At 35.3% G+C, this 25,876-nt stretch overlaps 1 protein-coding gene across 15 annotated transcripts in view; it reads left to right on the top strand.

Moving 5' to 3' along the window:
- TRDN (triadin) overlaps nucleotides 1–25,876 on the top strand; it is a 561,781-nt gene that overhangs the window by 101,973 nt on the left and 433,932 nt on the right. For 14 of the 15 annotated variants that reach the window (XM_072643208.1, XM_072643207.1, XM_072643206.1 and 11 more), the window contains exons 3-4: nucleotides 8,624–8,779; nucleotides 9,983–10,015. In XM_072643208.1, the coding sequence (XP_072499309.1) occupies nucleotides 8,624–8,779; nucleotides 9,983–10,015 (189 nt within the window). The remainder of the gene's footprint in view (nucleotides 1–8,623; nucleotides 8,780–9,982; nucleotides 10,016–25,876) is intronic. The other variant, XM_072643199.1, reaches the window with a different exon arrangement.

Genomic DNA, 25,876 nt, shown 5'->3' with positions numbered 1-25,876 from the left:
AAACAAATATTCCCATGAAATTCAAAGTAAAGGGGATTAAAACAGAGGCAGGCATAAATCAAGTTTACTGCATTTAGGTCTCATTAATGTTTTTAGTTCCTGAGACTGTGGGTCAGTATTTTCATTTTTATGACTAAGTGTGGACATTTTAAGGTAAGGAGTAATTCTTGTTTTTGCCATAGAAATATTTCATGTGATCACATTCGTTCATTTAGCAAATATTTAGTTAACATAGTATTTGTAGACAGCAATATGCTAGGAACTTTGGGAGATAAAAAGATGTATGCCACTCATTAATTTTTTCATTCATTTGACAAGTATTTAATGAAATGTACAAAGCACTATTCTTAATATAATGCAGATCAGTACAACAAACACTAATTGAACACATACTATATGCAAACATACTGGGCTAGGAACTTAGAACATAAAGGTTGTGTCTCCCCTCAGGATCTTAGAATCTATTAAGTGATATAAGATGGGTATAAAAAGAGCAATAGACATTGTCCTTCTTATTTAACTGGTATTGGGAATTTGATCCAGTAATGTAAATCAGCCTCTAAAGGGCCCAAAGTCTCCCAGCACATCCTGGGTTATCTCCAGTCATCCTGATGAATATCTGGTCCCTGGATTCAGATGCCTCTAGAGGAGAAGTGAGGCTGTTTACCTGCACAGCCTTCCCTTACTCAAAACAAAGTCAAGTGCAGGTCATATCATCATTTCTCTGATGGCATGGTCTTCTTCGGCAATGAAGGATGAACACAACAAAGACCAGCATCTACTCTGCAATTTATAGTTTTACCATTGTCTAAACTGAATTGTGAGCCATATGGGATTTAAGAAGTTTAAGAAACCCTGAAAGGATCACAAGTGGAAAAAAAGTTTTAGAAGCCCTGGTCTTGGCACTGAGAATTAAAGGAACTTTCCCAGGCTCACACAATAACATGGATAAATGTGGGACTAGAAACCAGACCTTTCTGGCCATGAGTCTCACATAAATAAATGTGAAAAAGATAGAATGCAGTCAGTTCAAATGAGTTACCTAGACAAAGTGCTCCAAGAAATTTGAAAGTAGAGAAATTGTTCTCAGATGAGAGAAATCAAGCTTCAAGGAAGAGAAGTATTTGATATGAAATTTTGAAAGAGTTGGAAAGAGTTCTAATATGCAGAGATTTGAGAGGTATTTTAGAGTGATTGCCAGACAACTAGATATTGATGAATAGAGCAGCACAGAGATAATTGGGATGGGGTATTTCAGAGAAGAAATAATCTGAGTAAGGACAAATAAACAGAAATTCAAGTTGTATCCTAGGAACAGTGAGTTGATCAGCTGGCTATAATGGAAGGAATATATTGGAAAAATTTAGACTTGAAATTTGAAAGGTAATGCTAGGATAAGATATATTGTTCAGATGAGAGAAAAGCTTGAAAATTAGGCTTAATTTGAATTTTATCTTAGGTGGAACCTCTTAATAATATCTGACATATTTGCAGTAATTTACACAGTTATTCTTTCCTTAATTTTTATTTAATTAAATATTTCCAGATTACATGAATTTTTTTTAAACAATCACTTAGGTTTTTAAGTTCCAAAATCTCTCCTTCCCATCCATCTTCCTTGAGAAGGCAAGGAATTTGATATTAATTATACATGTGAAGTCATGGAGAACATATTTCCATATTAGCCATGCTGAAAAAAAAAACAGACCAAAAAAAAATCAAGAAAATAAAAGAAAATCAAAAAATATAACCTTGGATCTGCGTTCAGAATTCATCAGTTCTCTCTCTGGAGGCACATAGCATTTTTCATCATGGGTCCTTTGGAGTTGTCTTGAATTATTTTCTTAATTATTATTAATCATTATTTTTAATAGCTAAGTTTATCATAATTGATCATCTTTGCAATATTGTTGTCTCTGTGTATAGCGTTCTGTTAGTTCTACTTACTTCCTTTTGAGGTCATATAAATCTTCCCAGGTTTTTCTGAAACCATGGTGCTCATCATTTCTTATGGCACAATAGTATTCCATCACAATCATATAACACAATTTATTCAGCTATCCCCTAAGCAATGGGCAGCCCTTCAGTATTATACATTATTGTGTACCTTTAGGTATAGTTCCAAATTGTTCTCCAGAATGGGTTGGATAAGTTCACAACTCCACCTATGGTGCATTAGTATCCAAATGTTTCCGCATACCATTCTGCATTTGTCATTTTCCTTTTCTGTCATTTGAGAAATGAGGCCTTTATCAGAGAAACTTGCTGAAATATTTTTTTCCAGTTCTCTGTTTTCCTTCTATTTTGACTGCATTCATTTTGATTATGCAGAAGCTTTTAAATTTCATGTAATCAAAATTATCTATTTTACTTCCCATGATCCTTTCTACCTCTTGTTTGTCCTAAACTCTTTCCTTATTCAGAGATCTGATAGGTACATTTTTCCAAGTTCCTGTAATTTTCTTATATTACCCTATATGTCTAAATCATTTACCCATTATGGTCTTATCTTTATATATTATATAAAATGTTGGTTTATGCCTAGTTTCTGGCAAATTTCTTTCTAGTTTTCTCAGCAATTTTTGTCAGATCTTGAGTTTTTACCCCATAAGTTTGGATCATTGGGTTTATCAAACACTAAATTACTATGGTCACTTACTACTGTATATTGTGTAACTAATTTCTTCCACTGAACTGCCACTCTATTTCGTAGTTAGTATCAGAATATTTTGATGATTATCACTTTGCAAAATAGCTTTAAATCTGGAACTGCTAGGCTGCCTTCCTTTACACTTTTTTTCTCCACTGATTCCCTTGAGAGTCTTGTTCTTTTGTTCTGCCAGATGAATGAAATTATCCTTTGGTAGTTTGATTGGTATGGCATTGAATAAGTAAATTAGCAGGTAGAATTGTCATTTTATTATGTTGGCTTTGCCTACTGATGAGAAATTAATATTTCTCCAGTTGTTTAGATCTATCTTTAATTCTGTGAAAGGTGTTTTGTACTTATATTCACATAATCCCTGGTTTGTAGGTAGACTGCCAAGTATTTTATATTGTCTGCAGTTATTTTAAATTGAATTTCTCTTTCTATCTATTGCTGCTAGGTTTTGTTAGTAGTATTAACCTATACTAGTTCATTTGAATGTCATAGAATCCTTGGGAAGTAGGTGCTACAGACATTGTTATCTCCCATTTAAAATGAAGTTGCTAAGACTCAGAGAAGAAATTTGCCCATGACTGTCCAACTAATAACTCTTGGAGGCAATATTTGAACCTGTATCTTCCTTCCATGATTCTCTTAAAAATCTTGACCATATTATTCTGAGATAGATAGATTCATAGGAAAGGATCTTTTGAGATTACTTTTCCAAATTCTTTACCCTATGAAGGATTATCCTTGAAACCCTATCAGAGAGATAAGAATATATTCTCTTTTTAAAGACCTCCTGAATAGATGCCACTATTTTCCTGGTAGTTCATTTTTAAAGAAATTATTCCTTAAATTTCAAATCCAGTTCACTTCTGTAGACTTTTCATTTTGATTTATCAGGGCTTAAGTGTACCTCCTTTAAGTAATAGTTAATAATAACAATTTACTTTTTATGGTGTTTACTATGTGACAGGCATTGTACTAAGCACTTTACAATTGTTATCCCATTTAATTATTTGATTTTAAAGTTTTACTTGTTCATTTTTGTTATTTAATTTTTATTTTTTATGGTACAAGTTTACTATTATATATACACTTCTAGTCTACCTAAAATGAAGCTGCATTTTGAAGAACATTTAGATCAATTTGTTTTAATGTATAAAATAATGGGAAGTTAAGAAGAGAGTATGGCAAACTCTACAGAAGTAAACAAGATGTCAAACAACTGTTTTTATTGATTATATGATAGTATTATTCCTACTGATATCAGCATTTCAGTTTTCCCTCAATAACAACATAAAAGAATTTCTAAAAGGAATCTTAGGAATAATTTAATATTACTATGTAGAACATTAAAAAAATTGAATCACAGAAGTTAATAATACTATATAGGATTAAGTTTATAATACTTTGTAGACCAAAGAATCATAGAATCTTAGAACTGAAAAATACTTTAGAGGTTAATCAAATCCAATTGTTTGAACATGAATCCACTGCATATCAGTCATGACAAATAATTATTCAGCCTTAACTTAAGAATCTTTGAGGATAGTTTTCTCTGTCTCTCTCTGCCTCTCTCTGTCTCTGTCTGTCTGTCTGTCTGTCTATTTGTCTCTCTCTCTCTCTCTCTCTCTCTCTCTCTCTCTCTCTCTCTCTCTCTCTCTCTCTCTCTCTCAGCAGTCCATGTTGGCATTAAGGAGTCTTTCCGTTGAGCCAAAATCTGTTTCTCTGCAACTTTTTTCTATAGCTCCCAATCCCAACTCTGAGACCAAGCAGAACAAGTTTAATTAACAAGTCCTCCATATGACACCCTTCATCGCTTGAAGTACTTGAAGACAGTCCTTGCAGTCGAAGTAAGAATATATTAGTCCTCCACTAAACTTCATCAGTGTTTTCCCCTGAATCTCATATGGCATGACTTCTAGTTGCCTTACTATCTTCATAGCTCTTTTCCAGATGAACTGTGGTTTTTGAATGTCCTTAAAATGTGGTGCCTAGAACTGAATAGAGTATTCCAGATATTGTCTAAGGGCAAAGCAGTATGTACAGGGATTTCGTCTCACTAATCCTAGATTCAGTCTTTGAATGAAGCCTTAAGTTTATAATAACTGTTTCAGATGCCATGTGAGTCAACAGTGTAGAGCCCTAAAAGCTACAGATCTTGTCCATATAAACTATTGTCTAGCCATGTTTCCCTTATCTTGTACTTATTAAGTTGTTTATTTAGATATTAGTTTGCCCAAATTTAGATTCTAACCTAGTAGCTTTGCCCTATTATCTTCATCTAACAAAGTAATTTTGACTACTGATAGTATTGTCTAATTGTGAACTATCCTTCTCAGCTATGTGTCATGTGCAATTATCTAGGCTTTATCCAAATTATTAATAAAAATATGGAGAAAATCATGACCAAGAACAGGTCACTGGGAGACTGCAATACAGACAATTTCAAGTTTACATTCATCAATTACTGACTATATATTGATTTCTGACATTAGTGCTGTTCTGACTCTACTTAACCATATAATTGTCTAGCCAAGATTTCTCCATCTTTTTCATAAGGATATCATAAAAGGCTTCATTAAATACCTTGTTGAAACTGTGCCCATAACATTGCTCTCATTTACCAATATAGTAATCTTGCAAAACTGAAAATGAAATTAGTCTAGAATGTCTTGAACCTATATTGTTCTTAATAATCATCATTTCCCTTTCTAAAGGCCCCCAAACCATTTCTTTCATTAGTTTGCTCTAGGGATTATCTAGGAATTAAGGGAAAAGGTATTAATGAACTCAAACATACTTCCTTATGTTAAAGTTTCTAGTTCACTTTGCCTATTACCCAAACTCAATTTGTTTCTATATGGCCAGCTGAGGTTATGAATTTTATTTCTGCTCCACTTCTTATATACTGTCTCTTGATAATTTCCCAACTTCTCTATAAATGCTTGTCTTCCTATGTCATACCATTCTCATAAGAATTTTTTCTCAATTTATGAATGTGGTGAGGTTTCGTTTGCCTTTATCTTCATTTTTAAGCTCTCAAGCAGATTCACTCCTCTCCAAGTAAACATTTTATCTACCCTTGTTAAGTATAGTCCATTCCTGGCTAAGTTCCCATCTTTCTCTCATTTTATTTCAGCCTATGAATTTATTTTTAAAATTTTTCTGCTTATTTCTAAGTGGAAGTTGGCTTTAAAACTGTAACCTAGATTATATGAGAGAACTTAGTCTTATGAATCTGTTTTTAGTGCCTGGAAAGATTCATGTCTGCCAAGAATAAATACTGTAGCTAGAAATGTAGGTAATTAAACTGATTTCTATTTAATTGAATTTTACTGTTAAGTTCTTCAGTTAAAATTTAGAAATTGAGGGAATGGAAGAAAATTATTCTCAGCATAAACATTCCATTTAGTGTGTCCTTGCAGTCTAAGTAAGAATAAACTAGTCCTAAAGCATTTTTAGATATAACCCAAATCCAAATCATCACATATTCCCAAACAATACTGTGCTTTTTGTCAGGCAAACTATGTAGGAAGTTCCTGTTATACCTCCCTTGTGCCTCCCCACACCCTTTCTCTCCTATATGATCTTAAATTATTCTATTAGCCTTGATTATAACTCACTTTTAATTCTATAACCAAGAAATTGACTAATTAAAGTTGCCCTTCATGTTTCCAAAATCTTCCTCCTATCCTTTAGCAGGAACAATGAAAGTCTGGTCTGAAGCAGTAGTGCCTTTTAGGTTGGCCATCATGGATCATCTCAACATCAACTTCCTAGTTAACACCTTGAAAAGTCTACTTTTCCCAATTTAATCCTTCATTGAGAAACTACTTCTATCTTGTCTCTAAAACTATCCTATCTCATCCTTTTTGTTACCTCATGTAGAGGCACCTCTTTATTCAATTTTTTCGTTCCAGTAAAACAGTACCTTATTCTGAATCTGCCCTCCCAGGTGGGTATACCCCAATTCCCTCTCTACTTCTGTTTATCTCTTATTGGTTAAGCTAAACTCATGTATTAGAGATTCAATAGAGACTAAACACTTTCCCTTCATTCTCAGTTGGAGATTTTCAATCAATTTCACGTGTTACCTTGTGAACTTTGACTCCTTAGCCCCACCTTGATGATACAGTTACAAATAATAATATATGGCAAAATTGAAATATAAACTTCTTATTTGAGCTGCAGCATCCAGTGGTGGGCTACTGTAGTAAACCTCTTTAGAGCAACTTACAGATAACTCAAGGGGATGCAGTGGAGAATGGGATAATTTGGGATGTCATTCACTTTACTTGTATGTGTATTCACTATTGACTTCCTTCATCTCATACATATCTCACCTCCTTTTTTGACAAGTAGGTTGATTATGAATTTCACAGACTGCACTAATTTTATGGACAGAAAAGCAGACAGTTTTTTAGTGAGGACACAGCATAATATGATCCTAAACCCAAATATTATTCCTAGTGAAGATGAATCCCAGAAGATATACCCAGCCTTCACCTAATAGAATTGTAAAGGTATTAAATGTATGGACCCAAGGTCACCAGTCATATTTGGAATGTTAGTTTGCAAAATAAATCTTATCTCTCTCATATCACCTACAATTCTAACCTGGAGTTGGCTTTAGTCTTTTTGAACTATAATACTACTTGTAGCTTATTCCACATTTTGGGATACTTGATTGATTTATTGTCTTCTAATTGTTTCACATATGGAAATTTCCTAAGATAGATTGTAAGCTTCTTGAATGTGTAAAACATTGTGTGTCTGTATGGATAATGTCTTTTTGCTTATTGTTAATATGATTTTGCTTCTTAATGAGAAGATCTTCCCCACCTATTAATGAGTCTGCCATTAAGGGGAGTTTGATTAGTGAAGATTTGGAGGAAGTCCCACACCTTTTGCTAATGAGGCACTGGTTCTTGAGGGTTGTGGTGCCCTCTGGCTCTGAAAAAATGTATAAATACTCTGAGGTGAGGTTTTGTTTTGGGGGTTACTCTTTGGAAGTGTTTGTTTGGCCAGATGAAACTCTGGGCAGTCAGTAAGGAGCCCCCACAGCTTTGAAAACCCAGATGCTGGTGCTTCTCTCTCTGGTAGCTATGTATATATAGTCAGACAGTTATCTGTCTATTGATCTGTAATGTATGTTTTGCTTATGTCAGGTAGCTGGAAGCACTGTCTGTTGATCTGTATTTCTCTGTATTTTCTCTGAAGTTTAAGATGCTGACTTTTTCCACTAAACTAAGTGAATGATACATGTGCTTGACTAAAGTGATTGTTGACTGAAAAGTTGGTTTCCTTTTAGAAAAGCAGATCAAGAACCTGTACAGCAGGCCTTCCTCTCTCTCTCTATATGTAGTGTCCTTTTATGGTGTTACATCCTCTGAGGTTAACACCTAGCATTTATAGAACACTTAAAATTTGCAAAGCACTTAAAAAATATTGTCGCATTTTTCTCCACAACTAAGAAGGAAGGTGGATGCTATTATTTATCTCCATTTTACAAATGAGGTAGTTGAAGCATAGAGAGGTTAAGTGACTTACTCAAGGTCATGAAACTAAGATGTGTTGGGTTGGACTAAAATCATTAAACCATAGACAATCAGAGTTAGGAGAGACCCTCCAGATCATCTACCTGATCAAACTGAGTCCTAGAAGGGGTCATCACATAGAGAATTACTTAATAAAGTCAAAACTAGGACAGGTTTCCTGATCTCAATCGAGTGTTCTTTCCATTGTTACAACCTACTTTACAAAAAGTCTTCTATACTAAAAAAATCATATGATTTTCAGTTGCATTCCCTGAGCAACACAAGTATGGGTAGCAGATATTTTGATGTTCATGAAGCTTTTGTCAAAGGAACCAATCAGAAAATTATATTTCTTAGCTTTCTTGGTGGAGAAAATACGTACAAAAAGTAATTATATAATTCTCCTTCTTTTGTCTTAAATTACTTTTAGCAAGCTCTATTTCCAAGATTGGCTCTGACCCTCTAAAAATTGTACATGATGCTGTGGAAGAAACTACAGATTGGATCTATGGATTTTTTTCATTGCTGTCTGATATCATATCTTCTGATGATGATGAAGGTGATGAAGGAGTTGACACTGGTGAAGGTAATAAGAACAGGGAATGTGTTTAACTGTTTGTACTATAATTCTTCATGTGTTATCATGGCTTATTCAGTTTTAGCCACATGTGGCACTGAAGTCAAGCCAGAAAATAATGAAAAGGTCTCTAATAGCACATCAGTTGGCTGCTCTGTTCAGTAAATGGATCTCTATAAACCTTTCATCTTGCATTTGATTTGCCATTACAGCTCCAATGTCAGAGAAGAGGGCTAGATCATTTGATACTGTAAACCCATGATAGAAAACACATTTCCAGATGCTGCTTAGGATAAGACTTAGTTAGTCCTCAGCTTTATCTCTAATTTTGAGACCAGGAGGACTAAAAGGGTAAGAGTGACACGATATGTGCACATAACATTTAAAGAACCTGGAGACAGCATTTTCATTCCACTCAGAACAGTAGGAGGTAATGCTGCCAAAATCTCAGCTAAGATAGTTGAACTGGATGGATCATGGGAAAAACAGGATGCAATTCTATTCAATGTGACATAATTATGTAACTAACTGGCTTTTCTGTTATATCTATCAGGTAACAGGAAACTGTAAATATTGGGGGGAAAATCTATTTAGTGTTTTTGGAGGAAAAAAAGGAAGAAAAAACAAAAAGAAAACAGTTTGGTTTTTTTTTTGTTTTTGTTTTTGTTTTTTTGCAACCCTCTTTTTAAAATGATGGCTCCGTGGCTATTTCCATGTTAGCTTTCAGAAATAAAGGTCCTAGGCAGTGGCCTGCTGTGATTCGATGGGTGTCACAGTCGTGTCAGGCTAACAGGTGTTTATTATAAAGTCCCCATTCTTGAACTCATCTGATGGTTTTTAAATTTCCGTTTCTGATTCATTTGCCCCCTGGAAAAGGTCAAAATGAAGATCAGAGAAAAACTGGAGAAAGCATGATGTGAACCTGTTACTGCCTGAAATGATTTCCTGCCATAATTTTGTTAAATGCATGGAAGTGAAACTGCCTTAAATGAATATGTATAAATCAGAATTATCCAGTCTTGAAAAGCTTTGAATTTGGGAGACAGAGGTGAAAGAAGTTATGTGCAAAAACAAATAGACTGCAGCTCCTCTGGACTTGCTTGTCAAAATTAGCAATGGAATTTAATATGTACATGAAAGAAAAAGAGAAAATAGAGAGACAGTATTGCCATGCTGAATATTTTCTAATTTTCTCTCTCGGTGTTGGATTAGGAGAAGAGGAAGAGCCTCCCTTGAAAAAATCTGGTAAGTTTTCATTTTATAGAAATTTCTTCTTCTTCTTCTTTTTTTTTTGGTAGCACTAATGTTAATTCTTAAGAGGAATTGAATGTTTTTTTTTTTCTGACACTATATGCCAATGCTCAATGCTTAAATTAAAATTTATAGATGATAAAGAAGAAATGGTGTGTCTATTCTACACAGAGGATCTAAAACAATACAGTGAGAAAGAGGGTTTGCTTGGGATTCACTAGGGTGGGCTTTGAGTGGCCAAGCTTCCAAACTTAGTAGCAATATGGCCTTAGGCAAATGACTTAATCTTCTCATTTATTTCATTTGCAAATTGGGGGAAAAAATCACTTTTGCTTTCTGTGTTGCAGGGGCTTTGTGAGGAAAAGTAATAGAACTTAAAGCATCACATAAATCGGAGTCTTTATTACCACTTGACCTGCTATAATTATAGAGGATGCTTGTTTAGTCTCTCTTTCTTAGGTGATTATATTTATTCAGGTTTTTTCCCTACTCATCTGTTCTCCCTTATGAATAATTGCCCTTATTTGTAAGATAGCTTCTTGGGTTAAGACTATAGTCTCTGGTCTTGGAAAAGCCTAAAGTTATTTAAACCAGAGTTGTTTGTTAGGAGCTTACTCTGAAAAACACGGAGCTAACTATCCCTTTATAACCTTCTCAATACCAAGCACTCTAAAACTTTAAATATGTTTTGAAAGAATGGATAATTAAATTCATAGGGAAATTGTTCTGCTAATATAGTGTGTTTAAAAACTTGTATACTAGCTATGTGACCCTGGTCAAGTCACTTAACCCTGATTGCCTTGCCCAAAACCAAATCAAACCAGAAACCAAACAAATAAACAGACAAAAAAACCACAATAAACCAACTTGTATAGTCAAGACTGAAAAAATATACTATTTGCGAACTGTATTTATAGAACATAAAAAAATTTAGACTAATATGACCATACATCATAGATCACTAATGGGATCATAGATGTCATTTAGACCTAGAGAGGCAAAATAATATGATGGAAAGATAATTAGTCATGAGACATAGATTCAGATTTTGACTGTATAACTTCCTCATTGTGTGACCCTAGGGAGAGTAAAATCTGAGCCTCAGTTATTTGTAAAATGGGAGTCAGAATACTATACTATAATGGAAATAGACTGAGCATCAACCTTGTGGACTGAGAAAGCAAAAACTTTTCTGAGTCTTCCTTTTGTCATGTAAAACTAAGGATGAGAATAATTGTGCTATCCACTTGTTGAGGTGAGTTTAAAGGAAGAAAGTGCCTTGTAAAACTTAATGCACTGTTAAACCATCACAACAACAAATCGAACTATTTTCATTACTTAGCCCACCAGGTTGTTAAGAGGAAAGCACTTTGAAATTTTAAAGTATTCTATAAATGCCCTGGCCATGTGGATGGAGTGCTGAAGTTAGAGTAGGGTGTCACCCACGTTGAAATTTCAAGTCTGATGTGTAATAGTTGTTGATTGTGGCTAAATCACATAATCTCTCAGTGCCATAGGCAACTAATGCTTTGATGAGACCATACAAAGTTTCCATGTTGGAAATTTTTGTTAGTTTGACTGCTGCATTATGCTGAAGAAAGTGAGGCCAGAGAGGTAGCATGGTACAGTAGAAAAATGACCGACTATGGAATCAGAGGACCATTAATCAGATCCCACCTCTGATGTTTATAACTTTTGTGACATTTTAATGGACAAGGTCCTTAACCTTCGTGGATCTCATCTTCCTCATCTCTAAAATGAGGGGATTGTGTTATATGGCTTCTAAAATCTATTTCAGCTCTAGAGCTATGATACTTATCAAGTTAAATAACTTGCTAGGTGTTATATTGGAGAAGGAAATGGCAAACCACTCAAGTATCTTTGCGAAGTGGACCCCAAATGGGGTCACAGTCAGCCACAATTGAAGTGACTGAACAACAAAAATATATTATGTAATTTGATAGTGGCAATCAGGGCCTAGAACCCAGATCTCTTGATTCCTAGGATGGCAGTATTGTCTCTGTACACTGCATCTAATGATGCACATCATTTCCCAGCTTACTCTGCTGGGTCTTTATCCATATCCCACCTGCTAATGTATGTATTCCACAGGACTTTGTCCTGGGCCCTCTTCTCTTCTTCCTTAATACTATTTCACTCGGTGATCTCATCAGTTCCCATAGATTGATGTGATAACAGAGTTATCTTCCTCTGTGAGAAAGATTTGCTTATCAAGCCCTAACCTCTTTCCTGACCTCCAATCTTACACAAATAGCTGCCTGTTGGAAATCTCAAATTGGATGCCCTGTAACATCTTTCACTCTCAACAAGTCCAAATTCGAACTGATTTTTTTTCCCCTAAATTCTCCTCTCTTTCTAACTTCTATGTTATTGGTAAAGGTAACATGATTCTCTAAAAATGCCCCCTTCTTTCTTCTGTCACTGTTGCCATGAGACAGATCCTCATCACCTTATGCCAGGGACTCTTGCAATAGCTTCCTGGTTGGGCTTCCTGCCAAAAGTCTCTCTCTATTCCAGCCCATTGTCCACACAACTGTCAAAGTGATCTTCCTAAAGTGCAAGTCTCACCATATCACCCCTTTTCTCAATAAACTCTAATGGCTTCCTATCGCCTCTAGGATTAAATATAAAATCCTCTGTTGGTTCAAAGCCCTTCATCACCTGGCCCTCTTTTCTTACTTTTCTAGTTTTCTTACGATTTATATTACTTCCAATTCCCTCTAACCCATGCGCTCTGTGATTTAGTGACAGGTGCAAACCTTGCTGTTTTTGGAACAAGACACTCCATCTCCAGACTCTGAACATTTTTACTGGCTGTCCTCCATGCTTGAAATTCTCTCCCTCCTCATTTCAGCCTAAACTTCTTTGACTTCCTTCAAGTCCTAATCAAAATTCTAATGACTTCCCACTGTTGATTATTTTCAATTTATCATGCTTATAGTTTGCTTGTACATAGTTTTTTGTTGTTGTCTCCCCTATTAAATTGTGAGCTCTTTGAGAACAGAGATTTTCTTTTACCTTTCAAAGCACTTAGGATAGTACTTGGCATATAGTATGACCTTAAGAAATGCTTATTTACTGATTACTAATTTGTAGTTTTGTACCTATTTGCTTGCAGTGCTTAATATTGTATTGTGTCCTCATGAACTTCTTTTGGGATGTACCTTATGAATTAATTTTGTTTCAGTGACCAACAAGAACACTTTTCACAGGCATAATCATGTTTGCCTTACTTGAATAATCATCAGGAAAAACAATCCAGTGTTTATGTTGGCTGATTTCCCCCTCACTGGCTTCCATGGTCATCAGTCAAAATTGTCAGACTCATTTACATGTTTAGCCACAGCCAAAATTTTTGTTTGAATTTTTAAGAATTTCACCTTGAATACTCATCACCAAGATTTAATTGTTTGACAATAATTATTCACAGCAAATAATCATATGAATTATATAAAATTATATAAATATATGTTATAAAAACAATCATTATCAAATGAAAATTTAGGGAAGATTTTCATTGTATGATAATGTAAAATTTTGATATTATTTTACAGAACATCAACAGTTAAATAAATGAAAGCTTGTAGAGAATCTAAAAGTTTTTGATATTAGTGCCCTTTGAGGTACTATGTCAGTCCTTCAGTCTGTTATTGTTCCTGTTATTGAGGTGGGGAGGGGGAGAAAGACTGGTGAAAGGAGCGAAAGAGAGAGGAGGAAGTATGTAAATAGTCCTCTCTGCAAAGGGTCGTTGCTCAAAAACATCTCTTTTTCTAGAAAGAGCTCTCTTTAACTTTATAGTTCCAAAATACCAAGAAAGATATTCATGGAAAATGTCCCTGAACGCAAACTTCCTGTGTAGAGAAAGGGATGTATTGATTTTCTGAAGCATAGAATCCCCAAATATAACCTTCTGTCTAGAGAAGGGAGACTTTTTGGCTAGTTCCAAATTTTCAGGCTGCCTCACAAATGGATTTTGAGAATCACAGCACTGTGAGTCTTCAGGTAGCTACGTGGGACAGGTGGATTTCCCCTCAACATGAGACTGTTACCCTGCTGGCAAGTCCGATTTCAATGCCCTTCTTCGAAGAGTTTATGATCTATTTTGATTGTTTTATATGTTTCCTGAATCTGAGTTATGAACTACTTTGAATCATTTGTATCTTTAGTATTTTTACGTAAAGTTAAATAAAACCTGCCCTCTATAAGTATTTATTACCTTGAAGATTTATAAAGGATTTGAATACTTTAAAAAACCTAGATACAAATTATATTTGAGGATTTTCTTTGCACAAATTCGGACTGGTGGAAATAACCCCACAAAGAGTGAATGAACTTTTAATGTCACCTCTAAGAATGGCTCTGGTCCATGTGAGTTCAGAGCTTAAGGCATATTGAAAATGAATATGAAAATTGCAATAACAATAAAAATTATAATAATACCACTTATATAGTGCTTTAAGTTTTGCAGTGAACTTTACAAACATTATCTTTTGTGATCCTCATAGTAACCCTGGGAGGTAGATACTTTTATTGTCCCTGTAATACAGATAAAGAAGCTGATTCAGACAGAGAAGTTAAGTTTACTAAGGTCCCACAGATAGTGTCTGGGGCTTGATTGGAAGTCAGGACTTCCTGAACCCCAAGTCCAATACTTTATCCATTATGTCAGCTAGGTACCTGTTATATTAATGTGTATCTATATTCATATATATATATATATACATACATACATATATACATATATTTATACACACATTTATGTATGTAGCATTTATATTTATGTATGTGGCAACTGAGGTGTACCAGGTGTTCAAGGAGAACCACAACCTCTGGTGAGGGGGTTGTTGAGCGCTTTTCAGGGCTACTTATCCACCTTTGGTGTCTACCTGGCACTCAGCTCTCATCTATGATTCCAGATACATCCTAGAAAACCATCTCCAAAGACAGCTACACCAGATTAAGGGCAACCAACAGGCTTCAGATGTGTCAGTGAGTTAGGGAGATGTCTACTCCAAGTATGTGAGGACTTCCCATGGCAGAATGGGTGGATGAGAACAGTTTGTTCCAACAGCCATGAAGGCAGCTGAAACAGGTGCTGCAGAGAATTTCAAACTTGGTCAGACATCAAAGATGCCAAGGTAATCCACTACAATGGAACCATCACCAGTTGTTCTAACTTTTGTCTTACCACTGGACTTCAATGATGGACAACTTTGTGCAGCTCTGTCTTACTTAAATCCAATTCACTCATGAGACAAGCTATCACACCATAATGTCTTTGATCCTTTTGGAAAAGGAAGGACAAACAACAGCATGTATGTAGCAGGGGAAGGTGTGACCCCAGACCAATTAAGTCTGCCCAGTCTACTTTATGCAATTACAAGAAGTAAGAGCCAAGGAACAGAGATAATAAGGTGCTAAGATTTGCCCCTTTTTACTTTTTTATATTAACAGCCTGTAAAAGTCATGAAAACTTATATGACTTATACCCTGAAATGGCCTATTCTGCAGAATGTAAATGATACAAAGCTGAGATCTTTAGGAGTCTGATGGACCTTTTCAACTTATGATCTGGGGAAAAAATTCTCCATTAGTTTCCTGTAATATATAGAACACCTAGAATTTCCCTAATAGATCCAAGAAACATACAAAAAACTACAAATTGAAGTTTAAACTCCGTTGTCATTATGAAAATGAGGCCAACTTAGAAAAAAAATCCAACAAATTCAGAAAAATTTCAAAAGTATGAGAGGATTTAAAAAAGATATTGAACACTTAGGTTTGATAACTCAGATTTCTAGGTCACATGGTAAACTTTATTCCTTGGACCTACAATTGATAAGGAGCTCAGAGTCATTCCTTTAAGTAGGAGGTCTCTGTGTATTTCTCCACTGATGTGTAGTATTACTACGCATCAGTATTCTAGGGATGCAATATCTATAGATTTCATATCAGTTTTTATACTGGTAATTGACAGAGTAATGCACCAGGACTTAAGCTTTTAAGCATATGAAAGTTACCTCAAAGCTATTTTTAAAACTTGTAAATGAATCATGCCAGTTTATATAATTATAGTCTAAAAACAAAACATAATAAAATAGTAGTTTTTCTCTCATGGGTCCCTACCAGTGAAGAGATTATTAGTATGTCTAGATATGGTCTATGGTCTTCTCCATCATTCAATTCACACTCAACATATTGGCTTCCTCAAGGTATAACTATTCCAAGTTCAAGAAACTCCATGAATCTACAATTCTAAAATTATAATTCATGATTCCTCACTGGTATAATTAAGCTTTAATAATTAACCAGTGGTCAAGATTAGATTAAAGTATAGACTTTTGCTGAAATAGCATGCTAGAAATGGTAGCTACAAACATATCTAATAAATCTGTGGTTTACTATTTATTATGTTTATGTTATAAATACAAATATATATGCAATATATTTACATATACAATTATATATTATAAATATAATACAATATATAATACAAATATATATTATAAGTACAAATAATATATATAATATATATTTGTAAAAATATTATTTCCTTATTATTTCTGATAGCTATATTGGATCAGTGGGAAGCATAGACATAAGCATAGAATACTTTGTAGAAAGACAACAATAGAGGACCTAGATGACCAAAGTGACTCCCACTTAAACACTGCAGTGCCTCAGTGATTTAATCGCTTTTTGTGGAGGCCTCATGCTATTTATTCTACCCCCCACAAAGCTATTCAAATGGGCTCCCTTGGCCTGTTCTTCTCCACTGCTAAACTACAAGCAGAAGTTTTACTCATTGGGCCAGTTTTCTACTGGGCATAGTTTCTTCTACTGTGTGACTTATCATATTGAAAAATGACATTGATGATGGGAGCAGGGAAGAGGAAAGAGGACTCCTCCTTCCCCAATTTATTCTGTTCAAGGGAAAAGGCGAAGAATATTTCCTTTGGAGACTGAGTTTTTTGTCCCTCATTGGACTTCTCTTTGGCTGCTACAAGTGGCTGACCTCCCAGACCTTGCTCATTGCTTTTTAAGGCTACTAGAGATACAGCTTTTTATACTTTAGGCAATACTTTGTCACCATAAAATTCCATAAAGTTTATTGAGGAAATTTTTCACACATCCTACAGGAATAAAGAAGTGTGAATGTTTTTGACACTTCCTTTGTACTAAATCCTTTAAAAGGTGTGAATGGATCTCTCAGTTTTTCAAATTTACAATCTGCAACCAGATCTGAGCGGCTAAAGGTATCATGCTCTTTTCAAACTGTGAATGCAACCACTCATAGACTAAGTGGAGCAAAACTTTATCACCCCATTGTCTGAAGTCCCTTTTACCTTCTCCTTATAGCCATTAATTTCATCAGGTGATTTAGGGGAGTCAGTTGGTCAGGGGTTCCACATTCAAAATCCCACTCTATACTTGATTATTCATAAAGATAGTAATAATAAATAACATTTACTGTAATGAGTTCCCAATATTTGATGGTAAGAGTATATATGCATGTAGGGACCAAGATACTCAAGCCAGAAGAGGAAACATGCTAATAATAACTTATTGATAACAGAGGAGGAAATAGAGCAATAGCAAAGATTTGGTTCATTTAAATTCAGAAAACATTTATTCAATGCCTATTATATGAAAAAATATTGGATGGGGGGACACTAAATAAGATATGGCACAGACTCTACTCTCAAGCACTTTACTATATAATCAGGATGGTTATAGTTCTTTATTAAGCACCCTTAAAAGCAGAGACACATGATGAGGTATTTTGTTATATTAGAAAGAATACTGGACTTGCAGTCCAAAAATCCTAAAGTCAAATATTACTCCTGAAACTAATTATCTTGGCAGTTTGGGACAAATTACTTAATCTCTGTGAGCTTCAACTTCCTAATCTGAAGAAGGAGAGGATCTGTCTCTCCATCTGTATGTATTTTTTTAAGATTTATATTTATTTATTTATTTTCAGTCTTCAACATTCATTTCCACAAGATTTGGAGTACTGGACTTTCTCCTCATCTTTCCCCTCCTTGTCACCCTGAGATGGCATGCATTCTGTTTACCCCTTCCCCCAGTCTGCCCTCCCTTTTATCATCACCCCTCTTATCCCCTTCCCCTTTAACTTTTGTGAAGAGCAAGTTAGACTTCTATACCCCACTGCGTGTCTTATCTTATTTCCCAGTTGCATGTAAAAACAGTTTTTTAACATTTGCTTTTACAACTTGAAGTTCCAAATTTTCTCCCTTCATCCCTCCCCACTCAACCCCATTGAGAAAGCAAACAATATAAGTTATACATGTGTAGTTATGCAAAACACCTCCGTAATAGTCATGTTATGAAAGACTAACTATATTTTCCTCTACCCTGTCTTGCCTCCCAATTATTCTATCTTTTTTCCTTTGACGCTGTCCTTTTTCTAAAGTATTTGCTTCTGAATACCCTATCCCTTAGTCTTCCCCCCTCTTACTATTCCCCCTTCTTACTCCCTTCCCTCTACTTTCCTTTACGGTAAGATACCCAAATGAGTGTGTACCTTATTCCTTTCTTAAGCCAAATCCAGTGAGCGTAAGGTTTACTCATTCCTTCTCATCTCCCCCCTCTTCCCCTCCATTGAGAAACCTTTCTCTTGCCTCTTTTATGTGAAATAATTTACCTCATTCTATCTCCTCCTTTCTCCTTTTCCCAATATGTTCCTCTCTCATCACTTAAATTTATTTTTTAGATATCATCCCTTCCTATTCAACTCATCTTGTGCCATTATCTATGTATGTATGTATGTATGTATGTATGTATGTATGTATGTATCTATCTATCTATCTATCTATCTATCTATCTATCTATCTATCATCTATCTATCTATTTATCTGTCTATTTATCTCTATCTATCTATCTATCTATCTATCTATCTATCTATCTATCTATCTATCTATCTATCTATCTATCTATCTATCTATCTATCTATTTGTCTGTCTGTCTGTCTGTCTTTCTTTCTATTTCCTTCAACTGCCCTAATACTGAGAAAGGTCTCTGCCAGGCCTAGAGGCCTGTGGGCTACCCGAGTCTTACCTTACCTCTATCGGAGGTCTTCGGTTGGCCAAACCAGATGCTCATATGAGAGAAAGGACGTTCCAGAGTCGAACAAGGGTTGAGCTTTATTTCAGGGTCTAGTTACAAGTGCGGGGAAATTCTTCCTTAGGAGGGAGAGAGAAAGATCTCCCAAGGAGGCAAAGATCTTACAATAAGAGATTGGAAGTAGAAGTATAAGTGGGGAGAGAGGGGGAGGGGAGAGAGGAAAGAGGAAAAGCAGAGCCTTGTGTCCTCACACGTGGCCCCTCCTCCCAAGAGAGCTTTCAGGCTTTCCTGATCCAACTTAAGCTCTCCAGCCGCATAGTTTGCATCTGAATACCGTGCCTGTTAGGTAACTAGGTGTGCCCAGATCCGGGACAATCTCGAGGGCAGGGAGAGCTCTCTCCCATCACGTTTCTCACAGGAAGAGGTGGAAATACACGAGATAGCTCGGTTCACCTCGATTCCCAGTCGTTTCCTGGGGGGTCTCGTGAGAACTCTAAGATTTAGAAGTTCCCACCTTTACCCGCCCGAGACTGTCCACATGGAATTGAGCTTCCATCCCCAGCAGGTCTCATAAGTTACAAGTATCATCTTACCATGTAGGAATGTAAACAGTTCAACTTAATAAGTCTGATATGATTTCTCTTTCCTGTTTACCTTTTCATGCATCTCTTGATTCTTACATTTGAAAGTGAAATTTTTTACTCAGCTCTGGTCTTTTCATCAAGAATGCTTGAAAGTCCTTTATTTCAATTGAATGTGCATATTTTCCCCTGAAGGATCAGTTTTGCTGGGTAGGTGATTCTTGGTTTTATTCCTAGTTCTTCTGACCTTCAGAATATCATAATCCCTGACCTTTGATCACTTAACATAGAAGCTGCTAGATCTTGAGTTATCCTGATTCTATTTCCACAATATTAAAGTTGTTTCTTTCTGGATGCTTACAGTATTTTCTCCTTCTCCTTGGAACTCTCAGATGTGGCTACAATATTCCCAGTTTTCCTTTTAGCATCACTTTGCAGAGGTGAACAGTAGATTCTTTCTATTTCTACCTTACTCTCTGGCTCTAGAATATTAGGGCAGTTTTCCTTGATAATTTCTAGAAAGAAGACTTCTAAGCTCTTTTTTTGATCATGGCTTTCAGGTAGTTCAATAATTTTTAAATTATCTCTCCTGGATCTATTTTCCAGGTCAGTGGTTTTTCCAATGAGATTTTTCACATTCTCTTCTATTTTTTTCATTCTTTTGGTTTTGTTTTTATAATTTCTTGATTTCTCATCAAGTCATTAGCTTCTATTTACTCCATTCTAAATCTGAAGGAATTATTTTCTTAAATGAATTTTTGGACCTGCTTTTCCATTTGACCAAGTCTAATTTTTTAAGGCATTCTTCTCCTCGTTGACTTTTTGGATTTCTTTTGCCATTTGGTTTAGTCTATTTTTTAAGGTATTATTTTTTTCAGTGTTTTTAGGTTCTCCTTTAGCAAGCTATTGACTGAATTTTCATGATTTTCTTGCATCACTCTCATTTTTCTTCCAAATTTTCCTCTACTCCTCTTACTTGATTTTCAAAATCCTTTTTGAGATCCTCCATGGCCTGCAACCAATTCATATTCTTCTTGGGGGCTTTTGATATAGGAGCTTTGACTCTGCCCTCTTCCTCTGGTTGTATACCCTATCTTCCTTGTCACCAAAATAAGATTCTATAACCTGAGTTCTTTTATGCTGTTTACTCATCTTCCCAGCCAAACTCTTGACTATCCATACCTTTGTTGAGGTAGGACTCTGTTTCCAGTGGGGGTATTTGGGCATGGTGGATGTACTTTCTCAGGCTTTAGGGATTTTTTATCTGCCACTTGCTCCCACACTGTCTGTGGGCCCAGAGCTCTGGAAGCAGTTTCTGGTGCTGGTGCTGCTGCTGCCATCACTACCCATACCACCTTGAGGCCAGTTGGATCACACTCCTCTTTCACCCAGGTCCCACAGAGTTTTCCTACTGATCTTTTTGGCTTTTGTGGGTTAAGAAGTCTGGAAACTGTCACAGCTGCCAATGACTCTGTTCCCTGAGGCCTGCTGTGCTATTTGTTCAGTGTGGCACATGCTGGACTGCACTCTGCTCCCGATCTGGTGTCATAGACCCTTCCTGTGGAATTTCCAAGTTGTTTTGTTCTGAGGATTTGCTACACTCTGTCATTTTGTGGGTCATTTTGTAGTTCCAGAATTTGTTTAAAATCATTTTTTACAGGTATTTGGAAGACTTTAGAGGAGAGCTCAGGGAAGACCCTGCTTTTACTCCACCATCTTACCTCTGGATCCTCCATCTCTATATATATGCACACAACACACAACATATATGTATATTATATATTCCTACTATGTACTCATATTCCATACATATATACATATACATATGTATATATATACATTCCTTGTGTAGGAATATACATATTAGTTATACATTCCTAGTATATAATCATATTCCATATATAATGTATATATGTGTGTATATACACATATACATATACATGTATATTTATATGTATTTGGTAAATAACCATTTTGTTATGCTCCTGGCAATGTTGTAAGGGCAAACAAAGTAGCATCTTTTACTATTTTCATTGTAGTATAAGCAAGAAGTATAATGCCTCTGAATGAATCTTGTGTTTGTCAACTAAGAGTCTTTACTAGGAGTAAAGTATAGAAATAAGAGTTTCTTTAGCTGAAAACACTATATATATTTGTATTGTTAATGTGATTAAAGATCTTCCTCATCTATTAAAAGGATTTTGATTAGGGAAGTTTTGTTGAAAGGCCCACACCTTTTGTGTATGAAGCACTAGTTCTTAAGGTTGGGATGCCCTCTGGCTCTAAAAAAAGTATAAATACTCCAAGGGTGAGATTTTACTTTGGGGCTTAGATTTTGGAAGAAGCTTTGTGTGCCAGAGGAAACTCTAGGACGCTGCTAAGCAGCGCCCCAGCTTTGAAAATCCAGATGTTGTTGCTTCCCTCCGTGGCAACTCTGGTCAGACAGTTGGACCTGTCTGTTGATTTGTGATACATGTTTTGCTTATGTCAGACAGTTTGGAAGTGCTGTCGATGTCCTGAACTAAGTGAATGATATATGTGCTTGATTAAAGGAGATTGTTAGACCTTCAAAAGTAACCTTTCCTGTGATATTAGGTTCCCCTGTGTATGTTGGGGTGCTTACTGTTACAAATATTCAGAGATAAACGTACTCAGAGATGTAGTAAAAGAGGGAAAAAATGTACTAATAAAACAAACTTAACAATATCTACCCAGTGCATGCTAAACAGCTCATCATTTCTGTCTAAGCTTTCCACAAATAAGATAATGATATCTTGCAAGTGTTAAAAATATTTTGTAGCTTTCATATTTCTAGATTAATAGTGATGGTGAAGTTAACTTTTCAAGGTTAGTTAAACATTTTCAGGGAACTGTGTTTATTTGGTAGCCATATATCTTTTTAATTTTCTTCTTAATGCTTCTAAGTATAATGTAATACAAGCATTTTTTTCTTTTTTTTAGTTTATTCTGCTACATACTAAGTAAGCAGTTTTATAAAGAAATTGTCATTGGCTGTATAAGAGAGATTAATATCCTTTTGAAATTAAGGTTTTAGAAAAGAATATTTTATTTTATATTATATTTTATATAGTCTATTTCTAAGACCTTGCTTTAAGTTTAGAAGGGAGGAAAGTTGATTACCTACATACACACACAGACAGCTTTTACATAACCCAAAACCTGGTAGTCTTTTTGTAAACCTAGATTTTTCTGAGTTTGCTTAGACACTAACTTTGTGACCCTAGGAAAGTCACTTAACCCTGATTGCCTCCAAAAAAAGGGAGCTACTTAAGTTCAAGGAATGTTTATTGCCACTCTTAGTGTACCCAACATTTAGCTGTTTCTGATGCTTAATACATGCTTGTTGATTGATTCATTGTCTTAAGGACAACAGTTCACTGGTTCCAGACCTCTCTCAATATGATGTTAGCAGCTTAAAATACCTTCCCTTTCAGCATTACCACTTGCTATTCATAATATCCTCTACTCCCTTCACAAAGTGTACATTAGAACAGGAAACGACAATGATTCTGTGAGACCAGTTTGGGTTTTTTTGTGTTGTTGATGTTGTTTCATTTTTGTATTTTTTATGTTTTGTTTTCATTCTTTTGCTCCTAATGAAAACAGTTCAATGACAGGAGAAGAGATTTCTCTTTACTTAGGTCAAATACTTAGGTATTTGTAAAACGCTCTGAAGTTCCTCAAGTTGAAAAGTCCCCAGTAGATAGATTCAAGCTCAGTTTTCCCTTCACATCTTTTTTTTCCCCTTAATTTATTCATATCACTAAGAACTCTGTATATACAGCCAAGGTGAATGAGGAGAAGATGAAATAATTGAATTTCATAAATATTCAGGACTTGAAGATTGGCCCATTCAGAATGTTGGATCACAGCATAGTAGAGGTAGATGGAGAAAATATTGTATGGTGAAGTTTTCATGTTTTCCATCCTTCCTGGCAGTTTTAGTACCTTGTACTAACATGAACTTTAAATGTCTGATATACTTCATGGGATACTGTTAGGTCATCAGAGTATGTACTACTTCTTCCATCATAAATCATAATGCTTCCAACTTTCCTAGGCAGTCTCTATGAGCTATGATGGTATAAGAAAAAAAAAATAAAAATAGACTTCACCTGGTGGCCAACCTTTCAGTGATAAGTTTCTCTGACCTAAGAAAGAATGTTTCTCAGATGATATACATATATATATATATATATATATATATATATATATATATATATATATATATATATATATATATGTATTATATCTGTGCATATGTGTGTATCCAGAAATAACTTTAGAGACCACATAATACAATCCCATCATTTTAATGAAGAAACTGCAACTCAGAGAGTTTTAATGACTTTCATAAGTGACAGTGGCAGGATTTAACCCCAAGTCCTCTGTTTCTTGTTTTTTTTGTTTTTTTTCCCCCTCATGACCTGTGACTGAAGCCTTTACAATTCAGCATGATTTGTCAGAATTTTGGTTTTAGGGACACAGCCTTTGAGAACCCAAATCATCATAAGACATTGGTATAGACTTTGAGTCCTGGAGTACAGTGTTTGGAAAATAGAAAAAATATGTTGTTATAATGAAAAAAAAATGTGGTAATAAAATGCATGTCCTCAGAGTTACCATTGGAAGGTTCACAATGACTCATAGGGAAAATCTGTCTTTGTTACTTCTTTATGCTACAGGTATATTTTCTATTGTCTCTGTACTTCCCCATGACCCTATTTACTCAGTGCCATTTTGGTGTCCTCTGGCTTCTCTGTGGGCCTCTAAATGGGACACTCCTTCCTCCCTACCTATTGCCGGTGCAGGATCATTGGTATAGCAGATATAGTGTGAGCATAGGAGACAAGGAAACACTGAAACACGGAAATGTGAAAAAATAGTATGGAAATATTCCAACACTTGTGAAATGACCAGAGAAAACCTAAAGGCATTTTTAAAAATTTCCACACCCTAATAGTAATTTAATAAATGATGCTGTCATCTCAAAGAATCTGGATGGTTGCCTTGGCGATGAAAGTTATTCTTTCAACTTCTTGATTCTGTCAGTTTTTTCTACACATGAATTCATAATGTTTTTGGATTTATTAACTGTTTGTCACTGATATAGATAAATCACCTGCTTTAAACTGGCCATGGAAGTCTTCTGTAAAATTACAAGCTCTTTGTCAACTCAGCAATAAGATAGGCTGTGATTATTAGAAAATTAAAACTATTCTTCATGAAGGATAAGATATGTAATGCGAAAACATGACTCAGAAGGGAGTACCATGCATTATCAGAGATGTATTCTTAAGAGTCATTTAGTTTAAGTCTGAGTCCACTGTGTTTTCAAATTGGTTGCATTCAATCTTTGTTAATGAATATGACTGTTATAAAGATGAGCATATTTAACTTTTAAGACTGTTAAGTCTATAAAAAAATTCAATTTATAATTTCCTCTTATCAGCTTGAGAGGGAGCAGGGAGGGGTAGACTAAGAGCTTGGTATTAGAATACACAATTTTGAAACCAGTTCTGAAATTGACTAGGTGTGACACTAAGGAAGTCCCTTAACCTCTCTCCAATTCAGCATCCTCAGCTATCACATAATCAAAGATTTATAGCTAGAAGAGACCTTTGAGGACATCTGGGCCAACCCAGTTGTTCGAGATGAGGAACCTGTGGTCTACAAAGGTTAAGAAACTGTGACTTAAAAAGATTAAGCACGTAGCTTCAGGTTATACATCTAGTAAGTGAGAGAGCCAGGATTTGGAGTTAAGTAAAACTATTCAATCACTCAAAAAACAGTTGTTGAGTGCTTGTTATATGTGAAGCATCTTAATACAAAAATGAAAATGAAAATTGGCTCTTCCCCCAAGGAGATTACACTTGACCAAAGAGTACCACGTATAAACACACAATGCATATGTGTGCATATACATATATGTCCATTTCCACTTATATGCATTTTGTATACATGCATATCTGAATGTGTGTGCACAATAAAATATAGACAAAGTAATTCTGAGAAGGTTCTAACGATTAGGGGTGAGATCAGTAGTCTAAATACAGCACATTTTTTCATCAGGACAATACTTGCTTACCCATAATAAGGTTCTTAACAGATCTTTTTACTTGCTCCTATATCTTTTGGGCCTTGA

Source organism: Notamacropus eugenii, chromosome 2 (assembly GCF_028372415.1).
Source record: "Notamacropus eugenii isolate mMacEug1 chromosome 2, mMacEug1.pri_v2, whole genome shotgun sequence".
Classification (NCBI taxonomy): Eukaryota; Metazoa; Chordata; class Mammalia; order Diprotodontia; family Macropodidae; genus Notamacropus; species Notamacropus eugenii.
Note: the sequence above shows the minus strand (reverse complement) of the source record. Positions and strands in the feature narration are given on the sequence as shown.